The sequence below is a fragment of the Citrus sinensis genome, chromosome 2 (assembly GCF_022201045.2).
Source record: "Citrus sinensis cultivar Valencia sweet orange chromosome 2, DVS_A1.0, whole genome shotgun sequence".
Lineage (NCBI taxonomy): Eukaryota > Viridiplantae > Streptophyta > Magnoliopsida > Sapindales > Rutaceae > Citrus > Citrus sinensis.
In genome coordinates this window covers 22,759,005-22,778,543 of record NC_068557.1, presented here as the reverse complement: position 1 = coordinate 22,778,543, position 19,539 = coordinate 22,759,005, and the positions used below count along the sequence as shown (strand labels likewise).

Below are 19,539 nucleotides of genomic sequence, written 5' to 3'. Positions count from 1 at the left end.
ATGCCTAAGAAAGAACAAAGCTGGATGCAAAATCTAGAAGATGTATCTTTTGGGATATGCTGATGGAGTAAAGGGGTATCGTTTGTGGGACCCCACTGCCCACAAGATCGTCATCAGCAAAGATGTTATTTTTGTAGAAGATCAACTACAAAGGAAAGATTAAGATAATAACACTGCAAAAGAAAAGTCAAAGATTGTGCCGGTATATATGGAAAATAATCCAGAAGATTCAAATTCTTTTGAAGCAGCACCAGAACACGAAGAACAAGAACTAGTCGAGTCCAAAGCTCCAGAAGTTCGTCAGTCAACTCGTGAGAGACGACCGCCAACGTGGCACTTGGAGTATGTCACAGAGATCAACGTTGCATACTGTCTTCTAACAGAGGATGAAGAGCCTTCAATTTTCCATGAAGCTTTAAACAGCTCAGATGTTGCTTTGTGGATGACAGTAATGCAGGAAGAAATTGAAGCTCTACACAAGAACAAGATATGGGAACTTGTACCACTACCACACGGAAGAAAAGCCATTGGTAACAAATGGGTTTATAAGATCAAACGTGATGGCAATGACCAAGTTGAGCGGTATCATGCAAGACTAGTGGTGAAAGGATATGCTCAGAAAGAAGGTATTGACTTTAACGAGATATTTTCTCCGGTTGTTCGAATCACAACAGTCAGAGTAGTCTTGGCAATGTGTGCTATCTTTGACTTATATCTTGAGCAGTTAGATGTGAAAACTGCATTTCTTCATGGAGAACTTGAAGAAGAAATATATATGCTCCAACCAGAAGGTTTTGCAGAAACATGAAAGGAAAACTTGGTTTGTAGGTTGAACAAATCTTTATACGGTCTCAAACAGGCGTCGAGGTGTTGGTATAAGAGATTTGATTCCTTCATCATGAGCCTTGGATACAACAGACTTAGTTCAAACCATTGTGCATATTACAAAAGGTTTGAAGATAATGATTTCATTATTTTGCTGTTGTATGTGGATGACATATTAGTAGCAGTCCCCAACAAAGATCGAATCCAAGAATTGAAGGCACGGTTGGCTAGGGAGTTTGAAATGAAAGACTTGGGGCCAGCAAACAAGATTCTAGGAATGCAAATTCACCGAGACAGAAATAATATGAAGATTTGGCTTTTACAAAAGAATTACTTGAAGAAAATCTTACGGCGCTTCAACATGCAAGATTGTAAGTCAATCTCTATCCCACTTCCTGTTAATTTCAAATTATTCTCAAGTATGTGTCCTAGCAATGAAACAGAAAGGAAGAAGATGTCTTGAGTACTGTATGCATCAACAGTGGAAAGTTTGATGTTTGCTATGATATGTACTAGACCAGACATTGCACAAGTAGTGGGAGCAGTTAGTCGATACATGACGAATCCTAGTAGAGAGAATTGGATAGCTGTGAAGAGAATTCTGAGATACATCAGAGGAACCTCAGATGTTGCATTATGTTATAAATGATTAGAGTTTACTGTCAGGGGTTATGTGGATTCAGATTTTGCAGGAGATCTTGATAAAATGAAATCCACTACTGGCTATGTGTTTACACTTGTGGGAGCAGCTGTAAGCTGGGTTTCGAAACTGCAGGCCGTTGTGGCCTTATCTACAATAGAAGCAGAGTACATGGCAACTACACAAGCTTGCAAGGAAGCTATTTGGATACAAAGGTTATTGGAGGAGCTCGGGCACAAACAACAGAAAATTCATGTGTTTTGTGACAGTCAGAGTGCTTTGCATATTGCAAGAAATCCAGCCTTTCATTCTAGGACAAAGCACATAAGAGTCCAGTATCCCTTCGTTCGAGAAGTAGTGGAAGATGGAAGTGTAGATTTGAAGAAAATCCATACGAAGGAGAACCTAGCAGATGTTTTGACCAAGCCGATAAATACTAACAAGTTTATCTGGAGTAGATCCTCTTGTGGCCTAGAAGAAACATAGACAATATGATTATGGCGAAGCAGAAAATATGGTGTGGAGATTGATTGATTCTCAATTTAATCTCCAAGTGTTAGAATGTCAAAGTCTTGGGCGGTGCCAAACCATGAAAAATCCACCTAAATTAAAGTCTAAGTAGATGCCGCCCAAGCAAAGAAAAAAAAAGGGAAACTTTGACAAAGAAGAAAGAGGAAGAAAAATAGGTGCCGCCCAAAGAAAACAAGAAAAAAAAGTATTAAAATAATAGTCAATTTTGACTATATAAAGGAAGCCCTCCATTGGTTTCTGCATTCAATTTGTGAGAGAGAAAAAAACCAGAGAGTTTTGTAGAGCTTAAAAAAAAAACTCTTGTGTTTAGTGATTTGAGAGTTTGGGTGTATTGAGATTTTGGGTAGTAAGCTAAAATATTACAGTACTTGTAACTCTTTTTCATTAGTATAATATTTTCCTTCTGTTTTCGCCCGTGGACGTAGGCTAAAAGCCAAACCACGTAATTTCTGGTGTTCTCTATTGTGCTTGTTCTTTATTTTTCTTCCAATTTCATTTTAGCTGTGTGTCTGCTTCACCCACTAATTTCCTAACAAAAACAAGCAGCACAGTATTGGCTCTACATCAAAAATAAAAATGACAATGAGCGTGGCATTCACCAAAAAAAAAAAAGTTCGTTTGAAAAAAAAACAAAAAAGAGAAGAAAACGTTCAGTTAAAAAAAACCAGGTTTTGATTTGAGGAAAAAAAAAAGAAGACGAAGAAATGTCAGTTTAAAAAAAAAAAGGAGAGGAGTTCAGTTTCAACCAAAAAAAAGAAAAATATTTCGGTTAGAAAAGAAGAAAAAGAAGAGAGTTATATAAATATATGTATGTATGTATGTACTAGCTTTCAAAAAATAAAAAGAGAAGAAAAAGGAATAAAGAAGAAGATGGCGCACAGGACACTCACTAAAAGGCTCCGTTGTGGCTGAGCCAACAGCTTTTAATGAGCACAGAATATTGCAGGACGGCGGCAACTTAAAATTTCGCTAGGTTTTATTGTGAAAAAGTGAGTGTGAGCATAGAGATGACACACAAGCCAAATGCAAGGGGAAAGTAATAAAAATGTGTGTTTTTACTTTTTTTATGCCTTTAAGTCACGTGCCCTCTGCTTTTCTTTATGGTCTTATTTCTTTATTTATTCTTTGTTTTTATTTTTATTTTTCTTATCTCTATTATTTTTGTCAAATTTTTACTAACTTTTAAGCCTATTCAGCTCGAAATTATCTCCGTTCAACTCCACATTGTCTTTGTTCAACTCGAGGCCATATTGTCTTTTCTTTGTTGTTTCAATTTCGAATACCGTTCATATCTTCTTAGTATTAAAAACTAGAGAACTAGTGTTAGTGTTAGTTTTGTAAAAAATTTCTATTTTTCAACAATTAGTTTTCAACATCAGTAATAACTTCTCGATATTGAAAATCGGAGGACTAGTGTTTAAGTTGGATTTTATTGATGCACGACCCAAAACCTATATGAGTAACTTGTTCAATATGTACGACCTGAAACCTGAAAACTATATTGACTACCTAGTTTATAAGTGCAACTTGAAGCCTATATTGACGACCTGGTTTATAGCTACAACTTGAAGCATATATGGACGACTTAATTTATAGATACAAACTGTAGTAGTTCGACCTGAGAATCTATTTGATAAACATGGCCTATTTTTCAGGGGAGTAGTATGCCACTACCTTCTCAACTGCTCACAATTGATAGATAACCACCAATAACTACTAGTAAGTGTGCTGAAATTGTTGTAACCGTCCACAACCAGAGGGCTTATTTAAACTGAAGAGAGAATTGGTTTGAAGGGTTGGCAAAATTAACCAAAAATTCTACATGTTACTAATCTTAAAGCCTTTCTGATTTCTACAAGATTTGCAATACCTCCATTAGAGAATTCCTGGATTTGAACTTTTTTTGAATTCCTCTTTTTCATTTTTCTTTCCTTATACACAAAACATTTGACTTAAGCATCAGACGATCTACACCAGAACCTCCTAACTGTGTTTTGTGGTTGGTAGGTGTAAAAAGCTACGGTCGGATTGATATTGGAGCTTGAATTCGTGTTGTTATTCCCCAAAAAAAATAACTTCAGCTGTTGAGGTCGTTTTTTGGCATCAACACAAGGAATGTTGTATATTACATATGATATAACATAGCACGACCCATGTAGTAAACTCGAGACCGGTAGCAAAACGCTAAATGTAAGCACAAGTTTGAAATAAAAAATATATGAATCCTAATCAATAGTATTTGCTAAAATTGAAAGAGAGAGGATGTCCGGAGCTCGGCTCTATACATTATTAAGTAAATTAGGTTACCAAGGCATTAACACATTAGACTCCTTCAGGGCCTCTAACCATTTCACAAGAACAATCCTTGTCTCCTGCCCATATGAGCCCACGCCACATATCTCCCAGCCGAAGAGCAACCTGTCAATCCTATTTCAGCAACCTGCTTCCTCACCTATATTGCCTGATGACACGAGCACAGTGCCAACCTTGCCCTACATCTTCTGACCATCCCCCGTCCCCTTCACAACCCCAAGCCTTCATCTTATCCATTAGCCCTTTATAAGTATAAGCCTCTCCCCTCTCGACCCTGATAGCTTTGAGTGGTTGTTTAAGGTTTAATATGGTTGTAACTTGGAGTTTTCTTTACTTTATACAAAAGTATTTAATTCATGAAAAAATATATGTTAATTAAGATCTAAATTCAAGAGAATAAATAAATAAATAAATTTTACATCTTTATATAAATAAAATGTAAAAATTTCTTTTACGCAGAATTCCTTAACTGATGAACATTCGTGAATTCATCATTTGCAGCCTACAACACTTATTTGGTTAAACAAACAAGTAATGGCACATTTGACGTAATATTAGTTTCATTTTTTCTTTTTACTCCGCTGCATCAAATTTTAACTAGCCCTAATTTTTCATGTAACATTGGGTTTCATGTAAAGGCAAGCCCTAATCTTTTTGTTTTGACGCTCTAACTTTTTAAAAAGCGACAAGTATAGAATAAGGAGTTCTAATATTAGATTATAACAATAAAATTTGTTCGTATAAATTGTCTCATTGGATAGGTTGATCACTTGATTAAGAGCATGACTTGATTGTCTGAATTCTTATAGAGAAATAAAATTTTTAAAAAAAAAGAATTTTATTGAAAATATGAAAATCTTTTTGAGAAAATAAACCTATTTGGATCTAGATATAAGCGAATAAGTTAAAATTGCGGTAAAACTAAAATAAATAACTCAAAATAAAGGAAGCTCAAAGACTCTATATATTATTCTTTTTTTTTGTACAATCGTAAACTTATAAACTAAAGTAATTAATTCCTTGTTTGACAAGAATAATCATAATTTAAAGTTGCGAAGGCCAAGCAGTTTTTTCCACATGGAGATTTATATATAATATCCAATTGGAGAAATTTTAATGGTGACACAACAATTGGGACAGTAAATATAGCATTACTCAACAAGGAAACTCGATAACTTATCCTTAGAGTTTTGTTTTGGATGGTTAAATTCTTAAAATGATATTTGTATGAAGACTTGATTACACAGAGATGAATAATCTAGTAACAAAATAAAAAGAGGGTTTTTTTATTGAAAACTAAATATAAAAATATTAACAGGATAATAAATTAACAATTCTATTCCAATCTGGATTCGAGCATCTATATAAGTAAATAAGTTTAAATTGAATAAAATTAAAATAAGGGTCAGTTCGGTAATGCTGTAACTTTTAAAATAATTATTATTAGCTGTATTGTAAAAATAATTAGTTGTTAACAGTTTTAGTTAAACGTTTCATAAAATTTATTTTTAGAAGTGCTGTGAATTTTAAAAGCGGTCATATATATTTAGTAAATATTACAATTAAATTATTGTAAGAATATAAATGACTACATTGAATAAAATTTATTTAAACATTTATAAACATATCCATACATATATATATATATATATGTGTGTGTGTGTGTGTGTGTGTGTGTGTGTGTGTACATATAATATTTTTTATTGTGTATGTATAATAATTGAAAACTAAAATAAATATTTTATATTATTAATTTTATTTTTATTTTGTTATCTCAATATAATAGGTAGTAGTAGTCGTAGTAGTACTAATACTAATAATAATAATAATAATAATAATAATAATCATCATCATCATCATCATCATTTTAAATTTAATAATTTTATTTCCTATTTAATAAGGATAATTTTGGGTTTCGATAATATATATGAGGATATATATGAAGTTGCATTAAATATAAAAGTGAGTCTTGAAATCAAATTTTGAAAAATTAGTGTGTCTATGACTTTCAAAATCTTTAGTAGGATGGAGTAATTTTACCAAAAGCAATTTCTAAAAAAATTTACCAAATACCAAAATTAACTTTTAACTTTTCAAAATCATTATTGAGCCTTCTAAAAGTAATCTAAACATGCACTAACTAATTAATTCAGGTCGATTTTACTTGTTCGACAAGAATGACTAAAAACTCTTTGATTCTACATATTTTGTAGTGGTAAAACTACACGTTGTTTATGCAGTAAATTAACATATGGAGTGACGTGAAAATAGAAAACCAACAGATGAAAAATGGACGACAAGTCCTTTAGAGTATGTGTTGGTGCATATGTATGACATGTCGTTTACTTTAATTAGAATACATTATGTCGTAATTAGTAAACATAATCAAACGACATATCCCTCAAATACCTAACTTCATCAAAATTTCATTAATTAGATATTTTTATCTAAAATAAAAGAAAACTCTAAGCTAAAACCTTTTTGAGACTCTTATTTTTAAGCTACAGTACAAATAAATAAGAGAATTCGGATGGAAAAGTGAAAAATCAATTCATTGTGGATCCACAATTCCTTTAATCGTTTTTTTTTTCATTAAGCATCTTGAATGGAATACAAGAATCTATTAACGAAGGAACAATTCAAACTGGCTATATATTTTCTTTACTTCTGCTGCAAGAAAGCTCTTTCTTAAATGCCTAAATGTTATTTTCATCCTCATATTTCATCATTTTTTTTCATAAGGATGCATTGATTTCATCAATTGCTTGAAATATCTTATTTGTATTCTAAATAAAAGATTGGCAACTTAATAAAATCGGTCAGTAATTTGATTGAAACTAAAAAGAAAAATTAGATTCGGTAGAAGTTGAGAATCTTGAATAAATTTCAATGAATCTTCCTATGAAAAATATTCAAGCGACCTTCAAAGATCAAATGAACATTAATGTGGCTATACACCAAGTAGCTTAAAAATCTCATGAAAGTACATGCTAATAAGATTTAAACTCAAAAGAATAAATAAATAAATAACTGTGACATCTGTATATGAATAAACAATAAAATTTTTATGTACTCATGATTCATCATGTGATGAATGCTCGTGAATTCATCGCCTACCCCACTTATTTGATTGAACAAACAAGTAACAGTAGTTTTGATGTGATATTACTTTTACTTTTTCTTTGTACTCTGCTGTATCAAATTTCAACTAACCTTAATTTTTTCATATAACACTGAGCTTTATGGAACAAGAATAAAGCCTTGGACCCTTTATTTCGATGCACTAACTTTATATCTATATTAAATCGAAGGGCAAAAATTTGTTGACAAATGTACAATAAGACCGAGCACACAACCGAGTCACAAAACGACAAAGAAATTTTAGAAGCTTCGATACCTTCAGCACAGTAAATGGTGACTCTTGACTCTTGAAAGCGTAGTAAAAACTCAAGGCCGGCGCCAAAACGCGAACGTACAACACAAGTTTTAAATGAAGAAGATCTGAATCCTGGTCTGAAATCGAGAGAAAGAGGATGTCCGCAGCTCGGCTCTGTGCGTTGCTGAGTGAGTGAGGTTACGAAGGCGCCGGTGCATTAGACCCCGACAGCTTCGAGTGGCCGTTTCAATACGACGACGCACGACCGATTCTCGACTGAATCTGCTCCTCCCTCCGTCCCTCCAACGCCGTTTCCTTCTCCGAAATTTCTCAGCATGAGCGGTTTCTCGAAGAAGAAAAGCTACTGGAAGTAAGCCTTTCATTTAGTCTAACGTTCTAGGCGCGTGCTTTTGGAGCCAACGTCCTCTGAGCGGGCGATTGGTGTTGTCTCGAGCTTTCATTAGTTTAAATTTCTTAATTTTTGACTCGAACTGACTTGTCGTTTACTGTTATATTGATAAAATTGTTGATAGGGAGAAGACTCGGAGTCTGCTCATGATAGCATATCAGCATTTTCTTCCAGCAGAGGTAATCAAGATGACATTTTTGGAGCCGAAGAAGTAAGACTAAAAGATATCAGGTAATTTAATTTATTTGTGGATTACAAGATATTGTTAATTTATTTCTGAGATGTACATGTACCGCTGATGCACTATGTATGTGATTTTTTTTTTGGTAACGATGATGTTTAGTGGGGCGACTCTGGCGTATAAGGCTGAAGCTGTGGAGTTGCAGAAGCGGCTTAGGCATCTACAGTCTGAGTTTGACGTGCTCACTGCCCATGGTTCAACGTTGGTACAAGGGAGACGTGCGAGAGTCTCTGCTAGTTCCACTCTCAATGGACATCTTACAACCTTGGATGACAGCCTTTCCGCGAGGAATTTGGAGGTACTGTAGTGAGTAGTTAAGCTTTTAAATGTTTATTGAATGTATTTGTTTGTTAAAACGGTTCAAAATTTCTTTTTATCATAATTTAGATGACTGCAGTTCTGGAAAGGACAGCTTCAACAGCATAAGATTTGGCTCTTCATCATTCTGGAGAAGGTATTATATCCTTCTTCATTCTTCTAGATTTTATTTCGTTGGCTATCTGAGAAGTTTTGGAGATGAAGTTTTGTTGAAGTTGAACCTTGTATTTAATTTTCCAGTTTGTTTAAATTCAGAAAAGGGGAACAAATAGAAGATTCTTATTATTTTTCCTATTTTTATATTGTGTGCATCGTTGTGCTGAGTTTTCAATGTTATTCACATCATCACATGTGCATGTGCAGAGGGCGGCACTAGCTAGCTTACTCTGATTTTCATCTGTTCTTGCTCGGAGATCCATCTTGTATAAAGGAGTTAAATCAGTGGTTTGCTAAGCAACTGGACGCTGTATGTTGATACAATATTAATTCTTTTCCACTTGATAGGATATTAGTATCTTTTCATGAAAGAGCAGCATATAATATTCATATGCTTGGCTTTTATTCTGTTTTGTTTCCTAGACTGATGAATGAATGAATATTATAATGTGTTAATCAAGCTTGTAAGGTTTACGGTCGTACCATGCAATTGCAATCAGGGGCCTTGTCAAGTAGTCGCTGAGGAACGAAAATCAGAATGTTCGAGGGCAAGTCTTGATGATGCCTCAAATATATTAGTAAGAGGTATGATTTTCTATTTCCCTTATGGTTTTTACTCATATTATTAATCTTGACTTGTATGTGGATTGTGATTATCCCCTTGCCTGTCTTTGAAGCGTGTACCACATCTAACAGAATATCGATTTGTACTTATTGCTTTGGATTGTTGCAGATGTAGAAAATTCCCGTCATCAGCGTGTAGCTGAATTACGATGGCTTCGTTTGATGTATGTACTTTACCCTAAAAGTGTTCTTATACTGTCATCTCATTAATCATGTGATAGAAAACAGTTCTCGGGGATGTATTTTTTATTGTAGACATCACACATTTTACCATGTGTTCTTGTGCTACACATCTACTTTCAGGTCTCTTTTTAAGAATGTGACAAAAACAATGCTGAGGGCTCTATTTTCTCTCGTGGATTGTATACATTTCTTGACATGTCCTGCTACTTCCTAGCTGTCTTCTTTGTCTTTTCTATTTGTGTGTGAATATACATGTCCTGCTACTTCCCAGCTGTCTTCTTTGTTTTTTTAATTTGTGAGTGATTATCTCCGTCAAATGTACATATCCATATGCTGTATTGGTAATCATTTGACAGAATCAGACGAGTGAAAGACAATGGGTGGAAGCCCAGGTTGAGAATGCTAAGCAGCAAGCTATCCTTATGACACTTAAATCTCAAGTAGCATCAGATGAAGCTCACATTCATCTTGATCGTCATTTACTTAAGTAAGAGTTGTTTCCCACTTTTCCCTTTTTTTTAAATCTTGTGTAATCTTCAGGTTACATTTTTTTTCCCCATTTCCTCATAAATCTGAAGGAAAAAACATGTTGAATTAGTAGGGGAACTATCAAATCTTTATCTTACAGAAAAGAAGTTGTTGTCTGAGGTTTGTATGTGTATTCTGTGTCAACTAGATTGTCTGTGTCTACTAATTGTTTAATTTAGCATTTGGAAACAGTACAATTTACAGGACACTGTCAGTTGCAAAATGTGCCAACTCAACATGATTTTTCTTTATCATTTTTAACTGGTCGAAACTTTTTGCAAAGTCGGTTGTACTTGGTCCAAGGTGCAAAGAACTGAATTACAATTTTTTTTTTTAGTTACTTGTCTGAAATGCTCTCTTGTAATTCCCAAAATATGCTGATGCGGCAATATTATTTGTCAAACACAGCCATTTATCTGATATACATGTAAGGCTAATGTTTTTGTTCATCTCAGTTTACTATGCCGCTATTTATTTTGTACTAATGCTTCATTCTTTCAGACTATTCCAGCTCTTTGTTGGGAGCTGGCTCAACTTCAAGATACATACATTTTACAAGGTACTGACTAATGACTTTCCAAAGAGCTGGAATAGTCTGACTTCCAATTCCATGATTGTAAGAAGGAAGTAATTATTCAATTCTTTAACTGTGCTAGAGAGCTATTTTAATGAAGATGATGTGGTTCAACACTGATGAACTTGTAGGTGATTATGATTTGAAGGTCATGCGCAAAGAATTCTATATTAGCAGACAGAAAGTGGTGGGTTTGCTACTTCTAATTTTTATCCTTAGGCATATTTAGAAGAACTTGTTGAGAAATATCTATGGAAGTCTGAACATACAATGAGATTTAAGGATTTCAAATTTGGGCTTTCTATGGGAGGGTGGCCATGGCTTGTTAGTTTCATGAACATAATACTAAAGATTAGTTGTTATTGATTAATACTTAAGCTTGAAACCAAAACCCTGGCATCTGGAATAATATCCCTCTGGTTCTTGCTGACTCCTTGGATCTTATCTGACTTTTTTTTGGGCTGTATTAAGTACAATGTGCAAGATATTAACTTTTTGTTTTCTTTTGGCAGCTCATAGCTCATCTGATTAATCACCTTGCAAGGCGTCAGTTCTTGAACATAGCATGTCAGCTGGAAAAAAAGAACCTGCTTGGAGCATATTCGCTGCTTAAAGTTATTGAATCAGAGATTCAGGGTTACCTATCAGCAACCAGAGGCTGAGTGGTATTAGTCTCTCAATCTGGTTGTTGGTTTCTGTGTTGAGCCTCAGTTTACTTTTGGTGCTCTGGGGACAGAAAACGTCTGCCTGTTGTTAGCCTAGTACTTACAATGCTATTCTATCTCCTTTGAAATTAAAATATGTTGTTGCAGGGTTGATGCCTGGCACTGATTGAAGCTGCCGCTGATAAACAAGAGCAGGGAGCCGTAGATGATCAGGACTTTTTTTTAACATTGTGTTAGAGATCTTTTAAGTAGCCATTCAAGTAATGAACCTAGCTTTTTGGTTAGTAACAGATAGTTCTGTGGCAGTATCTTTTGACATTTTTTATTGATATTGAAAATTTTATCTCGCCTCCTTTCAATAGATACTCAGCTGGACTGTCAACATACATATGTATCAGCTCCAAGGATTGTGCCGCAGATATCCAGTCTTCATTCAGACCTGATGACCCTTCAGTCTGATCTCAAGAATTCCCTTGCACAGGACATAAAATGTATCAATGAGCTGTAAGTTATTTATATAACTTGTTGATCACAATCTCGTTTGAACAATATTTTTAATTTCTTAAACACATGTTTTATCTGTCCTTGTGCTTTAGGTGTACTCTTATTCAAAGTCTGCAGCAATTACTATTTCCATCTTCGACAACAGCACAACCTATACTGGCACCTCGCAGATGGCCCTCGTCACACTATTACCATTATGTTGAGACTTGTTTTCACTCATGTTTCTTGCGTATTCTAAACTTTTATGATTTATTCTACTTTTGAGGGCATTAATGAAAGAGCTAGATGAAATAAAAAAGATCAACGCTGAACTCTCAGCTGCAGTGGAAGAAGCAACCCTCGAACACTGTAAAAAGAGTGAGGTATGTATTTATTATTGGATTGGCAATTAATTTTGAGGCTCCTTTATCCTTCTAATATTGCATTCTATAATTTTCATGGCGTGCATTTTCATTGCAGATTATTAAACACCATTCACAAGAAGTAGGTCTTCAACGTCGGTTTTTTGTCGACTTCGTTTGCAATCCCGAACGTTTGAGAAGTCAGGTGTAAGAGGCTTGCAAGCTTCTTAATCCAATTTTCTCAATCCAATTTTGATGCAGCGTTTTGTTAGATTCCGCTGTAATTTGCGTTCTCACGAAGAGAAGAAGGTATAACAAATTCACAATTAAATTTAAAATGAAAAAACTCAAATTTTGATTGAAGATAAATTGATTATTATGGAAGATGTAATATATATTTATAGTATTTATATTTAACTATATTTACTACACTCCACTCAACAGACACGCCAACTACAATAACTACAATTCTTCCAGTATGCTGTTAACTTCAAATTAAAAAAAAAAAAAAAAAGGCGCTAATTGTCCAGCGACAACTTGACATTAACACCTACAACTTCTCCAGCATTTATTACAGGCTTGTCATTTTGGGCGGGCTGTATTTGTACCGAATCACAGGTGTAAAACCGGGAGAGCTGAGGCTGACTTTTCCGACCATTATCGTCTACTAAACACCGAGACGACGACGATGACAACTTCGGTGGTGCATTATTGGTTCGGTGAAGATGGCACCTAAACGAGCCGGCATGGCTAGTTGGTGCACAAATGCACGTCTTTTTGGCTGCTGCATTGCCTTTGCTTTCCGCAGTACACTTGTTTGCTATCTTATCGGGCTTGGCTTTGGATACTTCCTCTCCTTGACTCCTTGGCCTGACTCATCATCATATTTAAAGATGAAAAAGTTGTTTGGTTGCAGAGAAAACAAACGAGAAAACAGAGAGAGAATTTGTATTTATCTTTTGCTCAAACGAGCTGAATTACAAGCATATATACATAATGCTGAATAGAATCTTATATACTCTGCATGTGAGTAATGTGTTTATTTGAGCTAACAACCATAACAGATTTAGCTGACTGGACTGCCACATCAGCACTAATAACAGATTCACTTAACTAACTAAACAGAAAGCTAAATTTAATTAATCAATTCAAATATCTTAACATCATGCAACTGGGTTAAACCAAATAGCAGAATAAGTAGAGTAGCTTCTCTTATTTCCCTTCCCCCTCTCATATTATTGAACATCTCTGAACGTTGTCATAATTTAAGGGAAAAGCAACATGCTGCAATACGATACGACGGGTATTTCACGGAGGAAGCAAAATAATTAAGCAGGCAACTGTAACTAATTCTGTAATTAAGCAGGCAACTGAATTTCACGGGTAACTATCGCACTCAATACTGAATTAAGCAATTCGTTTGTGTAAGGCCATAAAGAAATACAAATAAAATAATATGATTCCAACAACAAATCGATTAAATTATACTCTGCCTAATGATTTAAAAATTCTTCCGGAGGAAGAAAAAAATTGAAATTGCAAAATTCACATACCAGAAGATGATTGCTTTTGGGTCCGAATTCTCCAAGTTTGATAATCCAGCAGGCATTGTAGAATAAAAACGAAAATTTTAAATAAAAAAAAAAAAAAAAAAGATTCTGCCAAGAAATTCGTCAAATAAAAGCACTACGAGAAAGAGCGAATTGTGAACGGGGGAACATTCACGATCCATTATAAAGATAAAAGAAGAGAATTGGGTAAATGACAAACTTGATTTTGGATAATGTAAATACTGTTTGATAAGAACAAGGACTCATCATCACACTCAAGAAGAGAGAGAGAGAGAGAGAGAGAGAGAGAGAGAGAGAGAGAGAGAGAGCCAGTGCTACATCGACGCGTCAATACGCGCATGCATGAAAGGAACACGTGTAACAAAATGATAGGAGATCGTATAATATATCAAAAAATCATATTATCCGATCCTATGTTTATGATTTCATGTAATTCTAAGATTGGTAACATCCTTGGCAGCAGTAAATTCATATTAATCCAACAACGAGAAGAATCGTGTCACGAGTCACGACTTTTATTCTTCAATAGATGTCTCTTGATGTTCTAATTACCACGCATCCTCTTGTGATTGGACCAATTTGAATAAATCCCATGTAGATTGTATTTTTTACGTGAAAAAGGATAAAACGATCATCAAGTTGACGACACCTCAAGCAAGCATTTTAGTTTGTAAATTAAACTTTAGGATTCAGAAAGATAATTCAAATAGAATCCGAGGTTCCTTATATATATAAAAATATAATGTTATCTCCTCTTACACGAAACACAATCATATGCATGCTGTGCTGTTGACTATTTATCTATCTTTAACGACCTTCATTTTGACCCATTTTTCGAAAATTTTTCCTTTTTCATTTTCATTTTTCTAGAGTCACTCACTCATCAGCCCATGTGGGTGTGTGTTCTTGAGAAAAATTGAACCCTTTAGGCTCCTACCATGCATTCAAAGCTTCCATCTTTATCTTACTTTGGGGGTTGATGGAAAAAGAAAATTTATTGGAAAGGAAAAGGAAAAGGCAAACGCAAAATGATCACAATGTTTCGCGCCCGGCACGTGAGAATGGGAAACCAGAAAGAAAAATTGTCCAATTTAATTTTGCAAAATGCATCCTCAAAAACCACTGATCCCTTTTTCTTTTTCACATGGTATATACCCAAATCCAAGCTTCTTTCAAAAGCCTTCAAATTATTTTTTTTTTCTATTTACAGGATCAAAATTGAAGTAGATCACGTGATCCAGCCACAACACAGCCACATCATCTGTCCATTGTGTCTCAATCAATCAATCAAAGTCACTTCACTTATCTGATCTCTCAAAAAATATTAATGGGTAATAAATCTGCTTTTTAAATGCAAAAAAAGAAAGAAAAAGGTACTATGTTGAAAAATATCAATGGACCATTTTTCTTTTTAATTAAGAGGAAAGTGAAATTATATGACCCACATGTGCAATCTTTTCTCTTTTTCTACAGGCGTTTGTAACCCATCCAAACTCCACTCTCAACAGCCCTGACTCCCCCCTCTTGTCAACATCAATTAAAGATTCAAAATAAAATTAGCCCGACACGGCCAGCGAAAGGAAAGTAAAAGCAACCCTTTACTTCTTAATCACATAATTATATAATATTACAATCATAATTATGTTCTTAATCCCTTCTCATTGTAATGGAAATGGAACATAAAATTCCACTACGACGAAATACAAAATATTTAAGCTTTCCATGGGATGCATAATAAGTATAGGTATTAGTTCTACTCATGCATGATTCCCGATCCCATATATGTACTCAAGAGCCCTATGCTGAAAAAGCTTTAGGCAGCTGCTTCACAATAAACAAGTTGGCAGCAAGCAGCTTGAGAAGAAACCAAGAACTCCCTTCTGCACCCCAAAAGAAATCAAAGAAAAAAATATTAATACTTTCATTAATTAATTAAAGATTCACATCAAAATGTGGACGATAATTGATACCTTCTTGGATTTAGTGTAAAGGAGATGTGGCGAAATTTTGTACAAGTCTTCATCAACAGGCTTAGGTGTTGGCCTAGATATGGGGATAGGGCTCGCTGGTTCCATCACCTCATCATTCACCTTCCAACTTTGCTTTTCTTTAGCATTCTGCCGCTGCTCCCGAGCTTTTGTCTAGAAATTTTACAAACCATTCAACATCATCAGCACCGTATTATACATTTTTACAGCTAGTTAGTAGCCACCAGGCTTAATCCATGCTTAAAAAGAAATCACTGTTCATATTGCTACATCTTTAATCCTTTTACTTAAATTTTGGTGGAGAGAAAGAAACCAAGCAATTTTAAACAAAAGTTAAGGTGCATTAGCTGTAGCATGCATGGTTTATCCAATACTCATCAAAGCGTTGCTTCTCTCAAAAAGGGGAAGCGGGAGAAAAAAAAAGAAAATAAAATAAAAGAAAAGCTGTTGCTTAATTAAATGGAAAGGGACCTTCTTTTCGTAAATCTTTATTTGCTCCTCTCTTCCTAAGAGTGTCTTAAAGCTAAAAACAAAAATGAGTACAGAACAGTCTATGGTTAATTATGGCTTACCCTTCTGCGAGGAACAACAATCATGGCAGGAGTGACCACGTCGTTCTCATACAAGTCACCAGCAACGTACAGATCACGATCCTCAGAGTAGCTATAACGAAGCAACCCAGCTTGCCTTGCTGATTCAAAGCACTGAGTGAATGGCAGGTCACTGTTCCAATCCCAGCTCCCAAATGCTGGCACTTGAGTACCACCACCACTCCTCTTGTAATAATAATAATCCTGCATGCCCAACAGATCATTAACAACTCAACTCAAACAAGCCATATCAAAATTAGAAGAAGAAGATACAAAAGAGACTTACTTCCATTGTTGTGCTGTGTTGTGTTGTGTTGATTGATCAAACTCTGTTTCTAGTTTCTCCTAGACTTTATGCTCTCAGCTGCCTACCAAGCGTGGGAGATAGGTCGTGCAATTTAAAGAGAAGTGGAGTTACAGTAAGCGCATGTGTGGGGATCCAAGGCAAATTAAATTTGTCCCCAGAGGTAAAAACAAAGCTACCCCAACTAATAGACAAGATAGACAAAGAGGCAAGGTGTGGTAAGAAAGAAAGGGATGGGTGAGGTTGCTTTTGTTTTGAGTTGTTTTAATATTCTCTCTCTCTCTCTCTCTCTCTCTCTCTTTTTTTTTTTCTTTCACTCTCTTTGTATCTCTGATCAAATATGTATATTCCAATGCAAATGAATAAAAAAAGTGCAAGGGGGGTCCGGAGTTAACCAGATCTCCAAGCAAACGCAGAGTAATCAAACCTTTATTAACCCCACACGCGTACCAGAGTTATAACTTTGTGCTTCGTGCAATTTTAACTTAACCACCACCACCACTCCCGATGCTTTATTCAAAAAGTAAGAAAAGTATTTTATTTTAATCGGCTTACTTAATTGTAGGCACCAGTTTCAAGCTCCTAGGTCAAACACTTAACATGCAGCAGTGATGCTACAGGCCTACTACAGCTAACAGCTTATCCTGTTTTTTGGCAGAGTCTTAAAGAAGTTCAAACTTTGCATTGCTTTGTTCAAGCACAAGGCGCTCTCAGTCTCTGTGAGAAACAAATTGAATTCCTTTAGTTTATTATAAGGAAACAACATTTGTGGATTAAATCAAAAGAAAATTATAAGGTTGTGACGTGAGTGGTCTTTTTTTTTTTTTCTTTTTAAAGATTTTTGAGAGGTGTGAAGCAGGGTCCAAGCCACAAGGCAATGGGTTTCTATCACTCGTCAATTGTCACAGTGATTCCAGGTATCTGTAACTGTTCCCTTACCTTAACCTCAAAACTTATGACAAAAGAAAAATGAAAGGAGAAAGAAAAGAAGCAAAAAAAAAAGGCTAAATGGGGCCCCTTTGGTGCCTATTTATACCTGAATTTCTTCTTTATTCTTCACATTTTGTCTATATGCATTACATGAATTTCTTCTTTATTCTTCATATTTTGTCTATATATATGTATATGTATGATACGACTTTTTCTTTTACAGGCGAGGTTATAAGACTTCTGTTTTGTAATATAGTGGGTGTGAACATTGGCTAGATACATAACGATAATACATCAAGCTTCAACATTGGTATTTTTTTTTTGTGTATTAAATCATCTGATATCTGAAGACTATATTGGACCCCGACTAACTTAAATTCGAGCTGGTTAGGACCACTAGGATGACAAAACTCTTCTAACTAGTATTTAACGCAGTTATATTCCTAAGACTCAAACTGAGGACCTTGGTTAAGATAGAACATCCACATACCAGCTGATAATTTAAGATGCAGCATTGAGAATTTTTCAAATTTAAGCTAGAAGTGAATATTTGTTTTAGTAGCCTTATGATGCTAATTGGTATAATTTCTTTTAGATGGGCCTTGAATGGGGTTGTTATTGAGGCCCTTCATGGGCCTAACTGTCTCAACAAAGCAAAGAGAAATAACTTCTTTCTTTCGAGTGGTGCTATTGGCACCCATCCGTTTTCCGTATCAAACCCCTTTCTATTTATATTTCTTTTTAATTTCTAAAATAACCTCCTCCGCTAGCTCCTCAATTAGTAGCACTATTTTTCCAATTTCACATCCAAACCCTTCGAATGTATATTTGGGGTTCTTACAACATAAGTATGCTTGTCTTGTTCAAAATAAATAAAAAAAAGGAGAACTCAATTATATGTATTTTAATTTATTTGGGTATTCCATTTCAAAAATTAAAAAAAAAACACAATATTTGATTCTTTCCTAACATGCTCATTAAGCTAATAATCTATGAAAACTTCACAAAATTTTCTTTCTTGCAAACATAAATTGGAATAAAGTTTTCTTTAGTCTTTGTATCAAATTCCTACTTTTTTACTATTATGACTTCTTTTTTATGTTTGTAAGTTTAAAGAGTTTGTAATAGAGAAAATGACCAAGTAAGAAACTGTAGGTGGATTTAATTAGATAAATTTTGGCTTTCGATATAAAGGATAAAATTGTAAAAACAAAATAAGAAGGCTGTTTTAAGAGAAATAGAAGGGGGCCACTAGCGTCACTCTTTTCGTGATTGGACTGAGCCCAAGATATAGTAAAATTGTTCATTTTTAGCCCACATAAATAAAAAGCAAACCAATCAGTCCACAACTGAAATTCTGAATTACACAATTCAAGCAGAGTCATGTTCAAGGAATGACAAAAACAAGCATATAGTACAAATATAGATAAATATTCCTTTTAAAGCTGCTTAATTAATTTATTCTTTCTAATCTTCAAGTTGGTTAAATTATTCAATTTCAACTTCCTCATCAAGGGTAGGAGCATGATCAGGTTCAGCCTCTTCATCATCAATAGTAATAGCCGATTCACCCTTTTCCTCTTTTATTTCACTCTCCACTTCATCTTCACAAAGTTTCTCTTCCTCGTGCACCATCACTTCTGCTTCCTCTTCATCGTCTGTTGGTGTTGCTACTTTTTCTCCAGTGACAGGGAGCTCCTTAGTTGTATCTTCTGCTTGCTTATTCACTTCAGCTTCAACCTGAAACAGCAGAGTTTACCTTGTCATTCTAACATCTTCTAGCATATTCAAAATGCTAACGGACTTAAATTTCCAGCAACTAAAAATCATCAGTTGTCGACATCCACTCATTATAAAATCCGGATTGATCGATGTTCATAACCATTGTTTAGCACCTATACCAGTATTTTTGTACGCATGTGAACAAC

General features: G+C 34.8%; 3 protein-coding genes across 3 annotated transcripts; 1 reads left to right on the top strand and 2 right to left on the bottom strand.

Annotated features, from left to right (window-relative positions):
• Positions 1-7,971: 7,971 nt before the first annotated feature.
• LOC102619668 (AUGMIN subunit 3) lies at positions 7,972-12,645 on the top strand (the record flags this gene model as incomplete). Its single annotated transcript, XM_052434973.1, has 13 exons — positions 7,972-8,055; positions 8,219-8,325; positions 8,438-8,633; positions 8,733-8,789; positions 9,310-9,394; positions 9,543-9,597; positions 10,646-10,703; positions 10,801-10,905; positions 11,231-11,383; positions 11,531-11,643; positions 11,746-11,887; positions 11,980-12,249; positions 12,347-12,645. Coding segments are annotated over 9 exons (897 nt in total), but the record flags the coding sequence as incomplete, so codon positions are not given.
• Positions 12,646-12,686: 41 nt separating this feature from the next.
• LOC102626566 (uncharacterized) lies at positions 12,687-13,988 on the bottom strand. Its single transcript, XM_006492176.4, has 2 exons — positions 13,782-13,988; positions 12,687-13,098 (listed from the first exon to the last, which is right to left on the bottom strand). Exons 1-2 carry the CDS (start codon positions 13,835-13,837, stop codon positions 12,747-12,749), a joined length of 408 nt encoding a protein of 135 aa, XP_006492239.1. The 5' UTR covers positions 13,838-13,988; the 3' UTR covers positions 12,687-12,746.
• Positions 13,989-15,379: 1,391 nt separating this feature from the next.
• On the bottom strand, positions 15,380-16,890 carry LOC102626270 (uncharacterized). Its single transcript, XM_006492175.4, has 4 exons — positions 16,664-16,890; positions 16,360-16,581; positions 15,770-15,940; positions 15,380-15,679 (listed from the first exon to the last, which is right to left on the bottom strand). Exons 1-4 carry the CDS (start codon positions 16,667-16,669, stop codon positions 15,626-15,628), a joined length of 453 nt encoding a protein of 150 aa, XP_006492238.1. The 5' UTR covers positions 16,670-16,890; the 3' UTR covers positions 15,380-15,625.
• Between the last annotated feature and the right edge of the window lie 2,649 nt (positions 16,891-19,539).

Bases quoted from the DNA above. Each gene is read 5' to 3' on its own strand.
- LOC102626566 (XM_006492176.4), bottom strand. From the start codon at position 13,837: ATGCCTGCTGGATTATCAAACTTGGAGAATTCGGACCCAAAAGCAATC. The intron at 13,099-13,781 runs GTATGTGAATTT...ATGATGAGTCAG, and splicing joins CCAAAAGCAATCATCTTCTG to GCCAAGGAGTCAAGGAGAGG.
- LOC102626270 (XM_006492175.4), bottom strand. The intron at 15,941-16,359 runs GTAAGCCATAAT...TAAAATTTCTAG, and splicing joins TTGTTGTTCCTCGCAGAAGG to ACAAAAGCTCGGGAGCAGCG. The intron at 15,680-15,769 runs GTATCAATTATC...TTTGGGGTGCAG, and splicing joins TTTACACTAAATCCAAGAAG to AAGGGAGTTCTTGGTTTCTT.